General features: G+C 42.1%; 1 protein-coding gene across 8 annotated transcripts in view; it reads right to left on the minus strand.

Moving 5' to 3' along the window:
* The window catches only part of EXOC4 (exocyst complex component 4), a 799,095-nt gene that overhangs the window by 167,823 nt on the left and 613,818 nt on the right, over positions 1-17,454 (minus strand). For 7 of the 8 annotated variants that reach the window (XR_014833792.1, XR_014833790.1, XR_014833791.1 and 4 more), the window contains exon 12: positions 2,177-2,313. Coding sequence is in view for 1 of the 8 variants with exons in the window: in XM_021078821.2 (XP_020934480.1) it covers positions 2,177-2,313 (137 nt within the window). In the remaining 7 variants the exon portion in view is untranslated. Of the gene's footprint in view, positions 1-231; positions 2,314-17,454 lie in introns of all 8 variants that reach the window. The other variant, XR_014833796.1, reaches the window with a different exon arrangement.

Consider the following 17,454-nt stretch of genomic DNA (forward strand, 5'->3'; position numbering starts at 1 on the left):
TGTTTTAAAAGTTTTATTGAAGTACAGTTGACTTACAATGGTGTGATAATTTCTGCTTTACAACGAAGTTATATATGTGCACACACATCCATTCTCTTTCAATCCTTTCCCCCATAGACCATCACAGAATACTGGGTAGATTTCTCTGTGCTATACAGCAAAGTCTGTGAGCCTATCATTCTTGATGAACAATTTTTTTTTTTTTGTCTTTTTGTCTTTTTAGGGCTGCACCTATGGCGTATGGAGGTTCCCAGGCTAGGGGGCTAATAGGAGCTGTAGCTGCCAGTCTACACCACAGCCACAGCAATGCGGGATCCAAGCTGCGTCTTTGACCTACACCACAGCTCACGGCAACGCCAGATTGTTAACCCACTGAGCGAGGCCAGGGATCGAACCGGCAACCTCATGGTCCCTAGTCGGATTTGTTTCCGAGTTCGACAGGAATTCCCTTGATGAATAATTAATGAACAAAAAAAAGGTAAAATATTATTGGGAGTTCATCACTCAGTGAGATGGTTGGGTTTCTTTCCTTTACTTGATTCATGTTAACTTGTGGATAAATACCACTTATTGCTGCAGTGAAGGAGGTCAAGCATTCATCTTTGTTGTACTGCTTGGCCAGATTAATCTTCCCTCAACACTGTAGCCGGGCTTACTTAGAATGGCTCCTTATTATCTACTATTAAACATCTAAATCTCAGTTTCATTTTTTATGATTTGCTCTTACTTTTCTTTTCTTTCTTTCTTTTTTTTTTGTCTTTTTGCTTTTTCTAGGGCCGCTCCCGTGGCATATGGAGGTTCCCAGGCGAGGGGTCGAATCGGAGCTGCAGCCACCGGCCTACACCAGAGCCACAGCAACGCAGGATCCGAGCTGCATCTGCGACCTACACCACAGCTCACGGCAATGCCAGATCCTTAACCCACTGAGCAAGGTCAGGGATCGAACCCTCAACCTCATGGTTCCTAGTCGGATTTGTTAACCACTGGGCCACCACGGGAACTCCGGTCTTACTTTTCTTATTCAACATTATTGACTACTACCTTCTCCGAGGAACTCTGTTCCATTCAAACCTCCTCCTCTTCATCCCCTTCACATGTTGAATATCAGGCGTTTGTGCTGCCTCTCCATCCATGCAATGCCCCTATTTATTCTTTCCACCTCCCTGAATCTCATCTACCTTTCTAAGGTCCAACGCCTATCGCATCTTCTGTGAGAGTTTTCCTGACTCCATCACCCTGTCACTCTCACGTTTTATTCCTTCTGCTCTTAGAGTCTGTATCATGAAAGCAGTACTTGATTAGGTGCTGTACTGCACCTATCTAGCCTTAATTATATATCACATAAAATTTAGTATTTTATTACACATTCTTTTCTTCCCTAATTGTTTCAGATCTTGTCAACCAGACCATAATTTGTTCCTATTATTAGCTTTTTTATAAGAAGTGCTACGATCTTTTTCACCAGCTCAAAGAAAAGCTTTGAACCCAGAGAAAAGAAATCGGACAGAAAACTAAAGGTTTTCAAGTTCACAACAATGACTTTTCATTTCCACTGAGGCTAAAAACAGGTGTTACCATCCTTTCATGACATAAAGAAGGATACAGATCCAACATCAGGAGGAGGACATTTGTACAAACCAAAAAGAAATCACATTACAGATTATTAAGGGCTACTAAGTGTTCAGAATTGCTTTTTTTGTTTTTCCTTTTTGGCATATGGAAGCTCCTGGGCCAGGGATCGAACCCACACCACCAGAGACAATGCCAGATCCTTAATTCTCTGTGCCACAGTGGGAACATTGAAATTGCTTCACTTCAAAGGTCTTTTAGAGTAATAAGAGGGACTAATAAAGTGCTGGAATTGCCCTGAGGAGGACACATCTTATGATTCTAGACTTTCATGAAAATCGAGGCTGAACTTTATCTAAGCCACCCAAGGGCAGTCCTCATAGCTTTGTCCCTTTGTCCTTTTCATCCCTTCTGTTGCCATGACTCCTAGTCACACATGTGTCTAGGAGACTATTTCTTTAGAGCATGTTCTTATCAGGCCTCTTGATAAACTCAAGGATGAGTCCTTTTCCATCATGATGGAAAGTCAGGCTACGAAGGCAACATCACAGACCACCCCAACGGTCAAGTTCTAAATTAATGGCTAAGCTCCCAACAGAAGCTCTACCTGTAGGCTGCAGTGCAGGTGTCTTTGTATTCCTGGAGCTTCACACACACCATGTTGAGGAACTGATCCGAGTAAGCACTCAAGTCATGCATCAGGTTCATGAGGTCTTGCACTGTCTTCTCCAAAATGATTGTGCTCTGGAAGAACACAAAGACAGAGGACACAGAAACTCATGAGTATGTTGACTCAAGTGTAGGACAAGGAAGGACAACTTTAAAAGGAGGCAATCACTTAAGACACTTGGGCTTTCCTGGAAGGACATGACATGTAAAAATATTCATTAAAACGAACAACAAAATAAGCATCGTACATAGTGCTGATCTCTAAACGTGGTGTTGTTTTGTTTTAAGGGAAGGACACAGGACAGGGATTTTCAAATTGACTTCATGGAATTCTTGGCATCCACAAGACAGCTCCGCTGCTTTTCAGAAAGACAATGCATAACAGTTGGAGGCTGATTTATCGCCCCCAGGGTTCTGCTTTGAGATTAGGGACCTATGACAGGCAGCATAAAGAAAAAGCCTTCCAGGATTTGTTTTAAAAGTTTCAAAACCATCAATCTATTAAATCTATTAAGAATAACAACTAACATTTGTATTGTGCCTTACAGCTTGTAGAATGTTTTCACATATACGGCATATATTACCTCACTTGAAACTCACATAATATGCATGATAACCATGCGCATTGGGGATTCTTACAGGTGCAAAGTGCCCGGCTAGGCGTTCTACATGCTTTACCTCATTTAATTCTCTCAATACACTTACCTGAGCTGAATCCCTTAATCATCCCCAGTGTAAAGAGGAGGCAGCAGGCTTAGAAAAAGAAAGACGCAAAGCAAGGGCGCAGGGCTTTGCTCTTTTAACTCCACCGAGTTTCTGCCTCGGAAACACTTTCTCATGAAATCACAGTATTTCCTACTGTTTTTGTCTCTAGAGAAGCAGTGTCCAAATAGACTCAGATGTGCTTTTTTAAAAATTTATTTCGCTTTTTTATTTTTTTGCTTTTTAGGGCCGTACCTGCGGCACATGGAAGTTCCCAGTCTAGGGGTCTAATTGGAGCTACAGCTGCCAGCCTTACGCCACAGCCACAGCAACACCAGATCTGAGCCACGTCTGCGACCCACACCACAGCTCATGGCAACGCTGGATCCTTAACCCACTGAGCGAGGCCAGGGATCGAACCCACAACCTCATGGTTCCTAGTCGGATTTGTTTCTGCTGCGCCACGACGGGAAGTCCATAGACTCAGATGTGCTTTAAAATGGAATTAAAAGAATAGCCACAGGAAAAAAATATACCCATCTTAGAGACGCATGGTCCTGCACATTAAATCAGCATTATACCCGAAAAAAGGCATAGTCAATATATTCTAAATCTTCGATTAAGACAGTGTTGTTTAAAACCATTAGTTTACATCTCTTTTGATAGGAGTACAATTACACTGGAGTAAATATTAATGACATGCTTAGCACTTTGGGATCCTTTGGTCAGTAACTGGTTTGCTGAATATGTATTTACATAGAATTATATAAGCAACAGTAGGCTTAGCCAGAAAAGTAAGCATTAATTTTTTTTCCAGTCTGACCAGTAACCTGTAAAATAAACAATGGCATTTTATTATGCTTAACTATAGACTATGTCATAAGAGTTTGGGGTTTCTTTTGTTTTTTCCTAAAAATAAAAAGAATGGAGCAGAGAGCACAGCTTTTCTCAACACAATGGAGGATCCACATGAGTTATGAGTTTGCATGTACACGCTTATTCTGGATTACTTATTCTTAGAGGTTTCTTCCTTCCTTCTCCTCTCCTCAAAACCCCAACTGAAATAATCAGAGGGTGCAAAGGAAGGAGCAGGTATATTCTGTAAGGCAAACTTCACAGGAAACCAAATTACAGTCTCTCTAGAATCCCCACAAGTTCAACTTCCTTTTCTGTATTGATTTTAAGATTAAAGCACCGCAGCTTCATCCTGATCCATAATCCTGTTCCTCTGAATCTGTGAGTGACAGGAATTGATTCTGCTTGGCTCCATGTCCCCATGCTGCTAAGAAGAATCTAAAATCCTTGCCTTGATTAAGGACACAGGCTCTCCTACAACACGTGGACGGCAACTAATAAAAGAGTGTGGAATCCAGCCATCCTAACAAAGGCCATTTAAAGTCTAAAATACTGCAGGGAAGATGAGCAGAGGGAGGTTGCTCAGATGACCGAGAGAAAGGGCCTGGTAGCATCCCAATGATGCTACTGCTAAGTACCTCCGGGGTTGGGTAGCCCTTTCCTTCCTTGCGACTCAATCTACTCTCCTAGTAGCTAAGTAATTTGATGACTCCTCTTCTCTACTGGTCCTCATCCCTCAGCGTCTTGGTGCTTTTAGATGGAGGGAATGTTGGGTCATGGTTCCAAGTCATCTCATGTGTGTCTGTTCTTCCTGATTATATCGCCACCTACTCAAAAGTGAGGTGGCTGGTGTTTTTACCCCGAACCATCTCCCATCTTTTCCTTCCCTCACTTGTCTATAATTTCTCAGGATCTTCAGAACAACCCTACTCATAGAAATAGTCCGGATCATTTTAGCCCCTACAAATAACGTGAGGAAGGTCATACAGTTGAGGGAGGCTAGACATAGCCATCTCTGCCTTTGGAAATGTCTCTGGGTGGATTCGGTTTGGTCTGTATTTCTCCCAGTGCTGTTGGGGGACTAGAACCCTGCTGATGACAGTCCGAGTGGAAGGGGAGACTGTTAGCACACAGGAATATCCCCTGGAGATAGAGGTTTCGAGATAAACAGGAAGGACCTACAGGGACTGAGTAGAATGACATGGTTTAATTCTCATGGTTGTGCTCGACACAGAGCCTAGGTGATGCTATATGATTAGACACAATTTTCCAGCTATCTGGTTGGTTTACCTTGTCATGGCAGCACTCTGGATAATCCATCACTACATTCTCTTCAAGGAAAATGACTCTGGTAGTGTGCCAAATGATGGGTAGTTTTACAGGGGGAAAGAACGAGTTCCCATTTTCCAAGAATTTATAACAATTTCCAAATCAGTGGCTCTGACAGACAAATACTGAAAATATCAAATTTGTAATAAGGTCAACCCTATTTTTATTTATTTGATCTCTCTGGCATCACCAATGATTTATTGTCTCATTATTAATTTGGGGATATGCCAGTGCTGATGATAATGACTTCATAATAAGTAAAACCCTGGTTTTATTCATTATAATTCCTATTAAACATATCACAAGTGATTGATATTTGTTTAAAAATAACTCAATTCTCATTCCTTGCAACTTATTACCAGGTAATAAGTCTGAGCATGACATGAAAAATGAGAAAAGGAAAAAAAAAATCCCAGGATAGCGGAGGCAATAAAAATATCATTGCTATGAAAAATCAACTAGCTAAAGTTTCTTACAGATACCCCAGGAATCTAACAGAAGAAGACTGTAGACAAGGACTCGCTCTTGTGTCTGCACTCAAAAATTTTAATGAATGAATGAAGGTGATGGGACATTTAACACCTTGCCCATGGAGCCCAAGCTCTAACAGGGTATGATGACCACTGGTTCACTTCTTTGTTTACATCTTCTTCCATCACACTACAAATTCCTTTTGACCTCGGACTATCCCTTTGTGTCACTACTGCCCAGCAGCAAGGTATCTGGCATACTGCAGGTGTTCAGGAGAGGTTTGTTAGATGAATTAATGTACATTCAGAACAGGGTGAAAAGATCAATGTAGAGAATAATTATAACGCAAAATAGTGGGTCAAAACTCTGATTTGGGGGGGTTCCCTGGTGGCTTGGCAGGTTAAAGATCTGGCATTGTTTTTTTATTTTGTTCTGTTTTTTGCCTTTTCTAGGGCCGCTCCCGCGGCACATGGAGGTTCCCAGGCTAGGGGTTGAATCGGAGCCGTAGCTACCGGCCTACACCAGAGCCACAGCAATGTGGGATCTGAGCCACATCCGTGACCTACACCACAGCTCATGGCAACGCCAGATCCTTAACCCACTAAGCAAGGCCAGGGATCAAGCCCACAACCTCATGGTTCCTAGTCAGCTTCGTTAACCACTGCGTCACAACGGGAACTTTGATCTGCCATTGTTAATGCTATGGTTTGGGTCAGTGTTGTGGCTCAGATTTGATCCCTGACCCTGAAATTTCTCTCTCTCTCTCTCTCTCCCTCACACACACACACACACACACACACAGCCTGATTTGGTAAGGTGGAATCAGATCATAATTGTATCATAATTCTCATGATTCTAAAGACTGAACATTTATTATCACTAAAGGTTTTAGACTTTTCTACAAAGACATTCTTAATTTCACCTGATTTTATTATTTCTATAATGGCAACTCATAAATATATACACACAACTAAACGCACTAAAGTTTTAAGATAGATAAATAAATTTGCAATTCAGGAAGTACAAACCCAAAAAACTTTAGTTTGGAGAATGCAGTCTCTGTATGTGTGTTGTTTTAGCCCTGGAGCAGGGATGGTTAGAAATGCCACAAAGGACCTAGGGTCCTGGTTCTTTAGGAAGAATTTGAAAGAAAACATAGAGTAAAACCACACACATGCACACACGCGTGCACACACACACACACACACACACACACTAGCAACTATGGAGGGAGGGGGTTTCACAAAGGTCTGGTGATGACAACAACACTCTTTATGGGGACATATCCAACTATAAGTCACCAAAACCTGTCATGCCGTATTATTCTTCCAATTACTATCAGCTCTAAGTTGGAGTTGGTTGTAAACAACAACTATGACAATGACAGTAAATACAGAAACTGAAAGGAAATCTGCTTTCTGGTTTTTAATCTACATTTAAAAATTCATGTGATGTTTAAAATATTCTGAATGGGTTTGCTCCTTTAATAACCTAACTGTAAAAGACTATGCATCCAGGGCTTTGGTAACTTAGGAAACTGCCACTTCGACTCTCTTCCAGTCAGTCATCCCCCGCCTCACAAGTAGAGTGATCTTTTATTTATTTTAATGAATTCACTGAGGTTTTGAGGGCAGGTAACACTATTTCCATAGTTTTTTTCTTTTCTTTCTTTTTTTTAAGGGCCATACCTGCAGCATATGGAAGTTCCAGGGCTAGGGGTCGAATTGGAACTGCAGATACTGGTCTATGCCAATGCCACATCTGAGCCACATCTGCAGCCTATGCTGCAGCTTGCAGCAATGCTGGATCCTTAACCCACTGAGCGAGGCCAGGAATCAAACCCACATCCTTAAAGACATTATGTCAGGTTCTTAACCCACTGAACCACAATGGGAAATTCACAAGTAGAGTGATCTTTTAAAAAGTTATGTCTCCCATAGAAGTGATTACTTAATGTCCATATGGACAAATACATAACTTGTCCTTCATGTCTCAAAAGGCATGAACACAAGTCATCAGAGCAGATTTATTCACAATAGCTGAACAGGTAAATCAACTGTGGTACGTCCATACAACAGAATACTGCAGGGCAAAGAAAAAGGACAAAATCTCACCACACATAACAACATGGATAGATCTTCCAGACTGTGTGCGAGTGAAAAGAGTCAGACAGAAAGGAGCACAACTCTGTGATGATTTTTGTCATCCCTGTAATTCAAAAATAGGCAAAAGGAACCCCTAGCAAGGGAAGTCAGAGGAGTGGCTATCTTTGCAGGAAGTGGTCTGATGGGGAAGGAGAGAACCTTCCAGGGGCTGGAAATATCTTGAGTGGGTGGTTGTTGCAGGAATAAAAATATTAAAAATTTTTTGCCCTTGGGACTATGCACTTTACAGTTTGTAAATTTTACATCAAAAGAAAAAAATGTAAATTTCTATCTGATTATGTCTCTACCAACTTAAAGATCTTTAATGCACTAGGTCCCATAGTCTTCATACAAGCCATTGGGCCCTTCATGGAAGGGCTTCTATCTACCCCCCAAGCCTCACATTCTGCCATTTCCCCCTTGCCTCTAAGATCTGGCCGCTTCGGTTCTATATTCTTATCTCAGAGCTTTGTACCCACCTGCAAAGGTTCTGCCCCTTGTCTTCCTTTCCTAGAGTACCTTTTCTTTTTTTGGCAGTGCCTGTCACACACAGAAGTTCCCAGGTCTGGGACTGAACCTGTGCCCCAGCAGTGACCCAAGCCACAACAGTGACAATGCTGGATCCATAACCACTAGGCCACCAGGGAACTCCCTGGAGTACTTTTTCCTGTTCTTCAGGTCTCAGCTAAAAACTCCTCTGTGTGGGAAGACTCTCCCTCACCTCCATTAGGTCCTCCTGTTAGAAACACCTAGAACATATCTATCTACCTATCCATCTCCCCTTCCTCCACTTTTGGTTCTGGTTGAGAACTCAGACTAACACTCGCTGTTGGTGGAGGGGGGATACTGACTGGGAGGGACATCTGGTTAGTGGTTATATGCATGCATGTTAAATCCCAATTTTAAACAATTTATGCCCAACCATCACACAAATGAACAGGCACCCTTTCCAAAATTTGTTTGAGAATACCATCTGTAAGTGTGTAAGTCTTCTATTATAATGGTTTTCATTTAGGGGTTATTTTTAAAATGTGAAGATGTGGCAGTATTGTTAGCAATTCGATTATAGACCACTGCTATGGATGAGAACTGTTCAGAAGGATCAGAAGTCTTGTGAAGAAAGAGCTGGGAATATAAACATTAATTAAAGGGATTGTATATTTATTAAGTAAATATTTCCTCTGTGCCCAATATGAGGCTCACGGTAGGAGATAAAAAGCCAGATGAGACAAGGTCCCTGCCCTCCAATGATCACAGAGAGGAGGAGGAGACACACACGTTCACAAATAAGGACAACGAAGGGTCACAGGTGCTGTTCTCCTGGGCATCTGTATATTGTACAGCAGGGGCACAGAGGAACAAACAGTTCATTGGACCAGATTCGAAGGGGGTGGAGGGAGTCCTGAGAAAGAGGAAGTTACAACTGACCCGGGTCCTCAAAGATAAATAGCAATGTGTCAATTGACAAAGATGCAGAAAAAGCACTTTGGGTAGATGGAGCAGCATGAAGCTGAAAATCCCAGGGGATGTGGGGAATTGCATGTGCTTCTTCATGGCTGCGGTGAAGGGTGTGTGTATGTGGGGGGGCTGGGGTGAAGGGTGTGTGTGTGTGTGTGTGTGTGTGTGTGTGTGTGTGTGTGTGTGTGTGTGTGTGTGTGTGTGTGTGTGTAGAATGGGAGGGCAGGCTGAGAGAGGCAGTGAGAAGCCAAATCCTGAAGCTTCTTTTACAATACACACATACCTGGTACAAAACATTTTGAATATCCCTCTTTTCCCCTTTTCCGCTAAGAAAATATAAACAAATTAATCCAATCTGTTGTCACTTGTCATTAGATGATCAACTTCTAGTGCAGGAGGATAATTTCAAAAGGTTCCATTCTACCATTCAGAAAAGACAAATATACTAAGATAGCCAAAAGGGAAATACATTCCAAGTTCTGGCAGACTAAAGAGTTAGATGGAATTTATAAGGAGGCTTAAACAAAGAAAATATGAGGTCAAACTTTGGGCAATCAGAAAAACCATACATCCCTTCAGAATTCACAAAAGTGTTCGTAAAATTTATTTGCTAATTAAAAACTTGGAAACTGTATGTGATGTAGATTACCACTAATATTTTTTTCAGGCATTTTGGGTAGAGGATCATTTATGGTTGAATAAAATCTGCACCTAACATATCTTATAAGCACAGCTGGCTTTTTAAGAGGTTTATTGAGGGGTGTATGATTCAGAACAAAACAAAATAGCAGGGGAGGAGAAAGAATACACAACAGTTGTGCTTAATTAGGTAATATGAGATCCCAGGGGACATCTGTATTTCCCAAGGTAAGACTAGGAAATAAAGGAGTATTTGTTGACTTACATACTTCTCATCGATGTAACTCTACAGCCAGGTTATCAATTCCCCTTGGCATATAAGAGACACAGAGGACAAGGAGATCAAGGAACAGGTAAGCATTAGCATTTGCAGGAAATATTCCCAACTCCACCCTCCCAAGCCCACAGACACCACACACAAATTGCAAAAGCACTTTTTTTTTTTTTTTGTCTTTTGTCTTTATAGGATTGCACCCGTGGCATATGGAGATTCTCAGGCTAGGGGTCTGATTGGAGCTGTTGCTGCCGGCCTACACCACAGCCACAGCAATGCCAGATCCGAGCCGCATCTGTGACCTACACCGCAGCTCACGGCAATGCTGGATCCTTAACCCACTGAGCAGGGCCAGGGATCGAACCCGCAACCTCATGGTTCCTAGTCAGATTCGTTTCCACTGTGCCAAGACGGGAACTCCCTCAAAAGCACATTTAGGTTACCTATCATGCAAACAACATAGTGTTACAGATTAGGAGCAAACAGAAGTATAACGGGACTAAAATTAGCAGCAACACTACAGCACTTCTTTTTTCCCAAGTCGTGTTCTTGGCATAATCTAGTTGGTATGACAGCATTTAGAGCAGGCAACAAGTGGTATTCCAAGAGAGTCCAAAGACAACGTAGGAGAGCAGGAGGTGGGGAGCCTGCACTGGGATCTAGAGGGGGGATTGGATATATGGAAAGAAGGAGACAAGGCACTTCAGGCTAGAGGAAAGAGGCAGGCTACGGCTGGGGATGAGGTGAAAGCTGTCTCAAGCAAAGAGAAGACAAGGGTGGTTGGCGGAGGACAAAGTGTTGACAGGACAGGAGGAGCCAGCTGGTGGCAGGAGGCCTGAATGACAAGCGGAGGGCTTTCACCTACAGATGGAGAGAAGCGGGGCAGGGTACTAGGCGGTGGAGCTTAGAATCCCAGTTCCAGAGCCGAAAGTACCTTGCCGCCCACAGTCTAATTCTCTGAAGCCACGTCATCATGATGGTCCTAGATGGAATCCTAGTTTGGACAAACCAGTCGTGAAGAACATGTCTGTGACATTTGGGAAATGTCAACATGGACTAGATAGTATTCAATATTAAGAAATTCTTACTAATGTTGGCAACAGTGGCAATGTCATTTTGATAACGGAGAAAATGCTCTTGCTTGGCAGACAAGTAATACTAACGTATTTTGGTACAAAATAGCTTCAAGTCTTGGTTTACCAGAAAACCAGAGGAACTATATGAAGCCATTGTTTTCAGATGCTGGAAAAGGAAAATAAGTGAAGGGAGCCTCACTTATTGTATACAAATCAAAACTACCACGAGATACCACCTCACACTAGTCAGAATGGCCATCATTAATAAATCCACAAATAACAAATGCTGGAGGGGGTGTGGAGAAAAGGGAACCCTCCTGCACTGCTGGTGGGAATGTAAGTTGGTACAACCACTATGGAGAACAGAATGGAGATACCTTAGAAAACTATACATAGAATTACCATATGATCCAGCAATTCCACTCTTGGGCATGTATCTGGATAAAACTTTCCTTGAAAAAGACACATGCACCCACATATTCATTGCAGCACTGTACACAATAGCCAAGTCATGGAAACAACCCCAATGTCCACTGACAGATGATTGGGGATTAGGAAGATGTGGTATATATACACAATGAAATACCACTCAGCCATAAAAAAGGACAAAATAATGCCATTTGCAGCAATATGGATAGAACTAGAGACTCCCATACTGAATGAAGTAAGTCAGAAAGAAAAGGACAAATACCATACGACATCACATATAGCTGGAATCTAATATATGGCACAAATGAACCTTTCCACAGAAAAGAAAATCATGGACTTGGAGAATAGACTGTGGTTGCCAAGGGAGACGGGGTGGGAGTGGGGTGGGTTGGGGAGCTTGGGGTTAATAGATACACAAACTATTGCCTTTGGAATGGATTAGCAATGAGATCCTGCTGGGAACTATGTCTGATCACTTATGATGGAGCATGATAATGTGACAAAAAAGAATGTATATATGTATGTGTAACTGGGTCACCATGCTTTGCAGTAGAAAATTGACAGAACACTGTAAACCAGCTATAATGGAAAAAAATAAAAATCATTACATATATAAAAAATAAAAATCATTACATATATAAAAAAACTATAGTGAGGCACAGTATAGTCCAACTGCTGAAAACCAAAGATAAATAGAAAAATCTTTAAAAAGCAAGAACGGAAAATGCGATTTGAAAGGGAAAAAGAAGAAATCAGGCCTCTGATTCTCATCACAGCATTCTCTTTACTATCTCAGACTGTGCCTCATCCTGAGGCAATGGTGTTAGGAAGACAGACCTGGTTGGCATGCTGGGGTTGACTGGAGCTCTGTCAACCCCAGTAATATTGGGGTGGCTTGGACAGTCGAGACAGGAGGAAAAGAAGACCCAACAGAGAAAACAAGAGAGGGACAAAGACAAAACAACCAAGAAAACAAGAACAATAAAGGCTAAGGAAGGAGTTTCAAGGAAGAAGGGTAGTGTGAGGGCACCTGACTTTTAAGAAACCAACCAACCACTCACAAATCCTCCAATGGAGAAATAAAGACTCCAAAAGAGGACTTACTCCTGGTAATAGTCTTTCCAGGAATTTTATTCCCCAGTTGTAACATTCTAAACATTCTCTTTCTGTTCAAAGGGCCCAATATTATTCCATGCTCTACAGTCTAGTTGTACACACATTTAAAAAACCCAAAATATTCTTTTCCTTAACCTAACCAATACAGGTGTTTTTTTTTTTTAAGTTAATTTACTCAAAAAAAAGTTCTAATAGGAAGCTGCATAAAAGTGAACAGGCAGGAAAAAGAACAGTTTAGATAAGATTGAAGAAAACATATACATTCAAAGACAATCAAATTCTAACCCCTACTTGATTGATGAAGGTAAAACACTCATATATCTTTGTTTCCTTTCTCTTATGTTGGATATACTTGTAAAAATAAAGAGCATGCATATTATAATATAAATGGGAATGTTAGAATGAGCTACCTACCCATCATCCATTTGTCAATTGGTCCAACATTTACTGAGCACCTACTATGCACTCAGCAATGGATGCTCAGTTGTACAACTGTGCTGCCCTCTGGAAACACAAGTATAATGAAGAGTGCCATAGGGTGAAGTGCTTTAATGTCTTATGTCATTTAACTCCCCATAAATTTTATTTATATAATACACATATACTATCTCTAAGATGGATACTATCATCCCTATTTGATACCTAAGGAAATGGAAACACTAAGAGGTCAAAGAGCTGTCCAAGGTCACATGACCCGAAAGTTGTGGTTCCAGCCAGGATTTGACCTCAGGCAGCCTGAATCTTTCCGTACTTGGAGGGAAAATGTGGAAATAGTAAGTGATGAGCTCATCATTCCAGACAGTCCACAGTGACTGGTGCAGCAAGGTCAAGGTGGATGAGTACCAATTACGGAAGAAGGTTACTGTGACCTTCGCATAGCAGTTCCAGTGCTGTGACTAGTGAGACCAGAACCATGTTTATAGGATGCTGTGGAGGGAGTCACTCAGTTGAGACTTCTGTCAGTGAAGGAAGGTGTGGGGGAGCTCAGCAAGCAGGCTGGATGGAGTCAGGATGGGGAGTGCAGATGGAGCCTGGTCACCAAGCTCTTCTGTATGACCAGCCATCTGCAGCAACAGGCCACTCCCATGCCAGCAGCCAAGAGACTTAGTGACAATTTTCAGCCAGCAAGGGCTCTGATCTCTTCACACTTTCCTGATACCCTGGCCTCTTAAAGCAGCCAGAACTGATACCAAAGACAAAAGGACTGGACACCAGGACATAAGATGGCCAAACAGGCTTAGGCTAATCATTCAAAGTGTCTCAAGCTTATCGTCCTGAAATTATACTCTTGTGTAATCTTCCATGCCCTGCCAACGTCATCACTGTCTCGTTCTCTAACACCCTTCTTCCCGAGAACTTGGAGTACTTCGTAAATATCTCAATCGATATCCCAACAGATTGTGAGAAAGTAGAGCAGTCATTATCATCCCTAAATTTTTTTTTAGCAAGTCTCACACTTACAGCAGTTTCAAGGAACAAGTGTAATAGGAAGAGGTTTCGAAGGACTCTAGCACACCAAGCTGCCACCAAAGGTGACCTCCAACGCTCACGTTTCGTTCCATTTCTCAAAATCTCAATCCATGCAGGCTAGTTGCTTTCATGGCACAAAGCATCTACATTCCCTGAAACCCCTCTCAAGGTAGCGATACTATTCAAGCGTTTCATGCGATTATTTTGTCCTTTTAAAGATTACATGTCCTCAGCCCCTCCATTTAGTGCCAGCAAACAAGCAAGCCCGGAAATTCGTGGCGCAGAGTCTTTACAATTCTTTTTCCTGGCAAAGGTGAGGTCTCTTCAGCAGGAGGTTCCAATGACCCACGATGGGGCACAATCCATAAGGGAAGAGCTACAGATACATAAATCAACACGTCAGAGGAGGAAGTCCGGCCGGACCCAGTGGGAGATGCTTCTGCATGCATCTGCATTTGTTCCACTCTTCGCAGGACCCTGTCTTTGGTGGCCCACACCACAGTAACAATCAATTACGCTGACAAGCTTGCCTCCAAATTGTTTCAGCCTCAGTTACTCAAGCACCTCAAAGGTGAGAGCCGGAGTCCTCTGAGGATGAGAATGAGGAGGGAGCTTGGTTTCCAGGAAAACAGAACATATGGGACTGTCTGGGGGAAAGAGTGTGCAAAGAAGCGTGCAAGTGTGCACATGCAAGGGAAATTTTGTTCAAGGCTGTAGATCCAACTCGGTTATGACTCACCCTGGGAGGGACAAAGGAATTTGAGAAGAACTGATGAATTTCAAAAAGTAGATCTTGTGTTGGACAACACTGGCTGTTGTAAATTTTGAATTCTAGCTCATACTACACAGTTTACTGTTCTAGGTGATCTGGGCACGCGGAGCACAGCAGTATGCAAGGCTGGGCAAAGGTCAAATCGCTAGCCACCGGGACACCTGGGTCCCAAACATGATTTTTAACCCCAACTGCCTTTAGGATATTGCACAAGTTACTCTGTCTTCACTTGGGTGATATTCTTTATGACTCATGGCGACATCTCCAGCTCACCTGCCATAAAGTCAGTTTGAGCTTTCCCTCATTTTCCCCCAATTTAGGAGTGGTTCACGCGTATCCTAGTTAGCAAAACACATCGTTTGTGAAGAGAGAGGCCTGTATGAGCTTAGGCATTACCAGAGTGCATCTGACGAACTCAACTCAATGGCATCCCGCCGAAGTTTGCATGAAAGGAACAGTACTAGAACCACCCACACACTGCCCAGGGAAGAAGCTTTTCTCCCGAGTCCAAGAACAGTTAGGGGTTAGAAATCAGAATATTGAAGCTTTGATATATTTCCTTCTAAGAGACATTCTTCACACAGGAAACGCCCACACCATTGGGAAAGACTCAGCCAACACGGACGTGTACAATAATTTCTAGACTTTGGGATTTCACCAACCAGGGACAATAAATGGACCGGCATAGATCCAACTTTTTACCCTGCTAAGTTAGGATGCTTAAAACAGATCACCTGCAGTATCACCGTTTTTATAGAAATAGGATAAAAGGAATATTTTAGCACCAAAATAGGAATATTTTAAATAGGAATATTTTAACACCCCCTCCCCAAAAAAGAGGAGGAAAATGATGTCAGAAAAAGGACAGTTCTTCCCCTAAAAGTAAATTTAAAAATGCTCCCCTTCCCCCTTCTCTCTCTCTCTAACCCACCTACACCCTATTCACACACCTTCCCCCCCCCACCCCCTTGACCTTGACCGAGGGGTCCCATTTTGGACTGGCTGGCCCAGGGTGGTGGATTGGCCTTTGGAAACCACAGCTCTAGAAGGGAGGTGTTAGGTATCCTTAACAGAGCATATGTTTCACAGATCACTATGCCTGATGAGATACACACGCCAAAGGAAAACGCTCAACTGCTGGGTTGTTTTCGACTTTGAGGTGGGGGGTTGGGGGGCATTCTATCAAACCAGGGCTTCATATTGTTTTGTGGAGTTTGTTATTAGACTAAGGATGAAAACAGAGACAGGCTCACGTGTCTAAACGTAGGAGAAATTAAATACACAGAGAATCGGCTGTCATGATTTTATCTCTAGGTTGTAAGTCCAACATTTTTTGCAATACAAAATTAATACAGAACTCAAAAGTACTAAATGGAATAATAAAAGTGTTCAACAGCCTCTTACTGTGGGTAACTTAGGAGGCACTTTAAGAACATGCAGATATAATTTGGAAAGAAAACTCTAATGATTCATAAAATTACCACCGTTCCCATGTAGCTGAAAACAATAGAGCCTACTGCAAAATACAGACAGAGCATTCAAATCATTTTAATGGTTTCTCATTTTTTTCTTTTAAACTCTCTGCTCCTTTTATCACTATGATTTTTTTTAATGAAAAGTGGAATGTCCCTGCTGCCCATTTTCTTCTTTCATTGTTTCCCTTTTGTTCTAAAAATGAGGGTAAAATTAAGTGCTTAGATCACTGGAGATTTCCAGATGGTCAGACAAATGAGAACTGGGCTCCTGGGCTCGCGTTTTTCATAGATATGGACATACATCTCTCACTTGGTCTCCATGGCTCTTGTTCAATACAAATTTGATTTAGCCTAAGTACCTTCAGTCTGTGACAACCCAATTTCTGCCTAGAATGAGGAGCAAAATTGGTTTAATTGCTTACATGAAAAGGGGAAATTTCTATGCAGTATAAAGTATCCCTTTAGGTTCTTGGTGTGTACATTTAAAATAAAATATACACTGTTTATACACTTTGCTTTTTGTAGATTATTCTGAAATGCAACTGTTTCTCTTCTGATTTATTTGTCTCCTTTCCTCATTGCCACCTTTTCTCCAGGTTATTTCATTAACGCTTTTCCCAGAGCTACTCATCCTGTCTTACAGCCCCAGGATATTCGTCCTCTTCTTTCTTGCTACTGTCTTAAACTGTCTACCACACAATAAGCCCGTGGGAAAGGGCTCAATAACAACAGGAACCGTTTATTAAATAAATATGCATATATGGCTTACGATAGGCCAGACATTACTCCAGGTGATTTTAAAATTATGAACTCATTTAATCCCCATAATAACACTGTGAAGCAGACACTGCCATGACCTCCTCTCGACAAATGGTGACAATGAAGCACCACTGAGCTCAGTCACAAGCCCAGGGTAACACCGCGGAGTGAATGGTAGAGCCAGACATGAGGCCAGTCAGTTAAGCTCCAGGTCCCTCGCTCTTAAGAAGAATAAAGAGGAGGAGGG

The sequence above is a fragment of the Sus scrofa genome, chromosome 18, assembly GCF_054392235.1.
Source record: "Sus scrofa isolate SSC_HxYL_T2T_F1_AM1 chromosome 18, Sscrofa_HxYL_maternal_Yorkshire_Landrace_v2.0, whole genome shotgun sequence".
NCBI classification, from domain to species: domain Eukaryota; kingdom Metazoa; phylum Chordata; class Mammalia; order Artiodactyla; family Suidae; genus Sus; species Sus scrofa.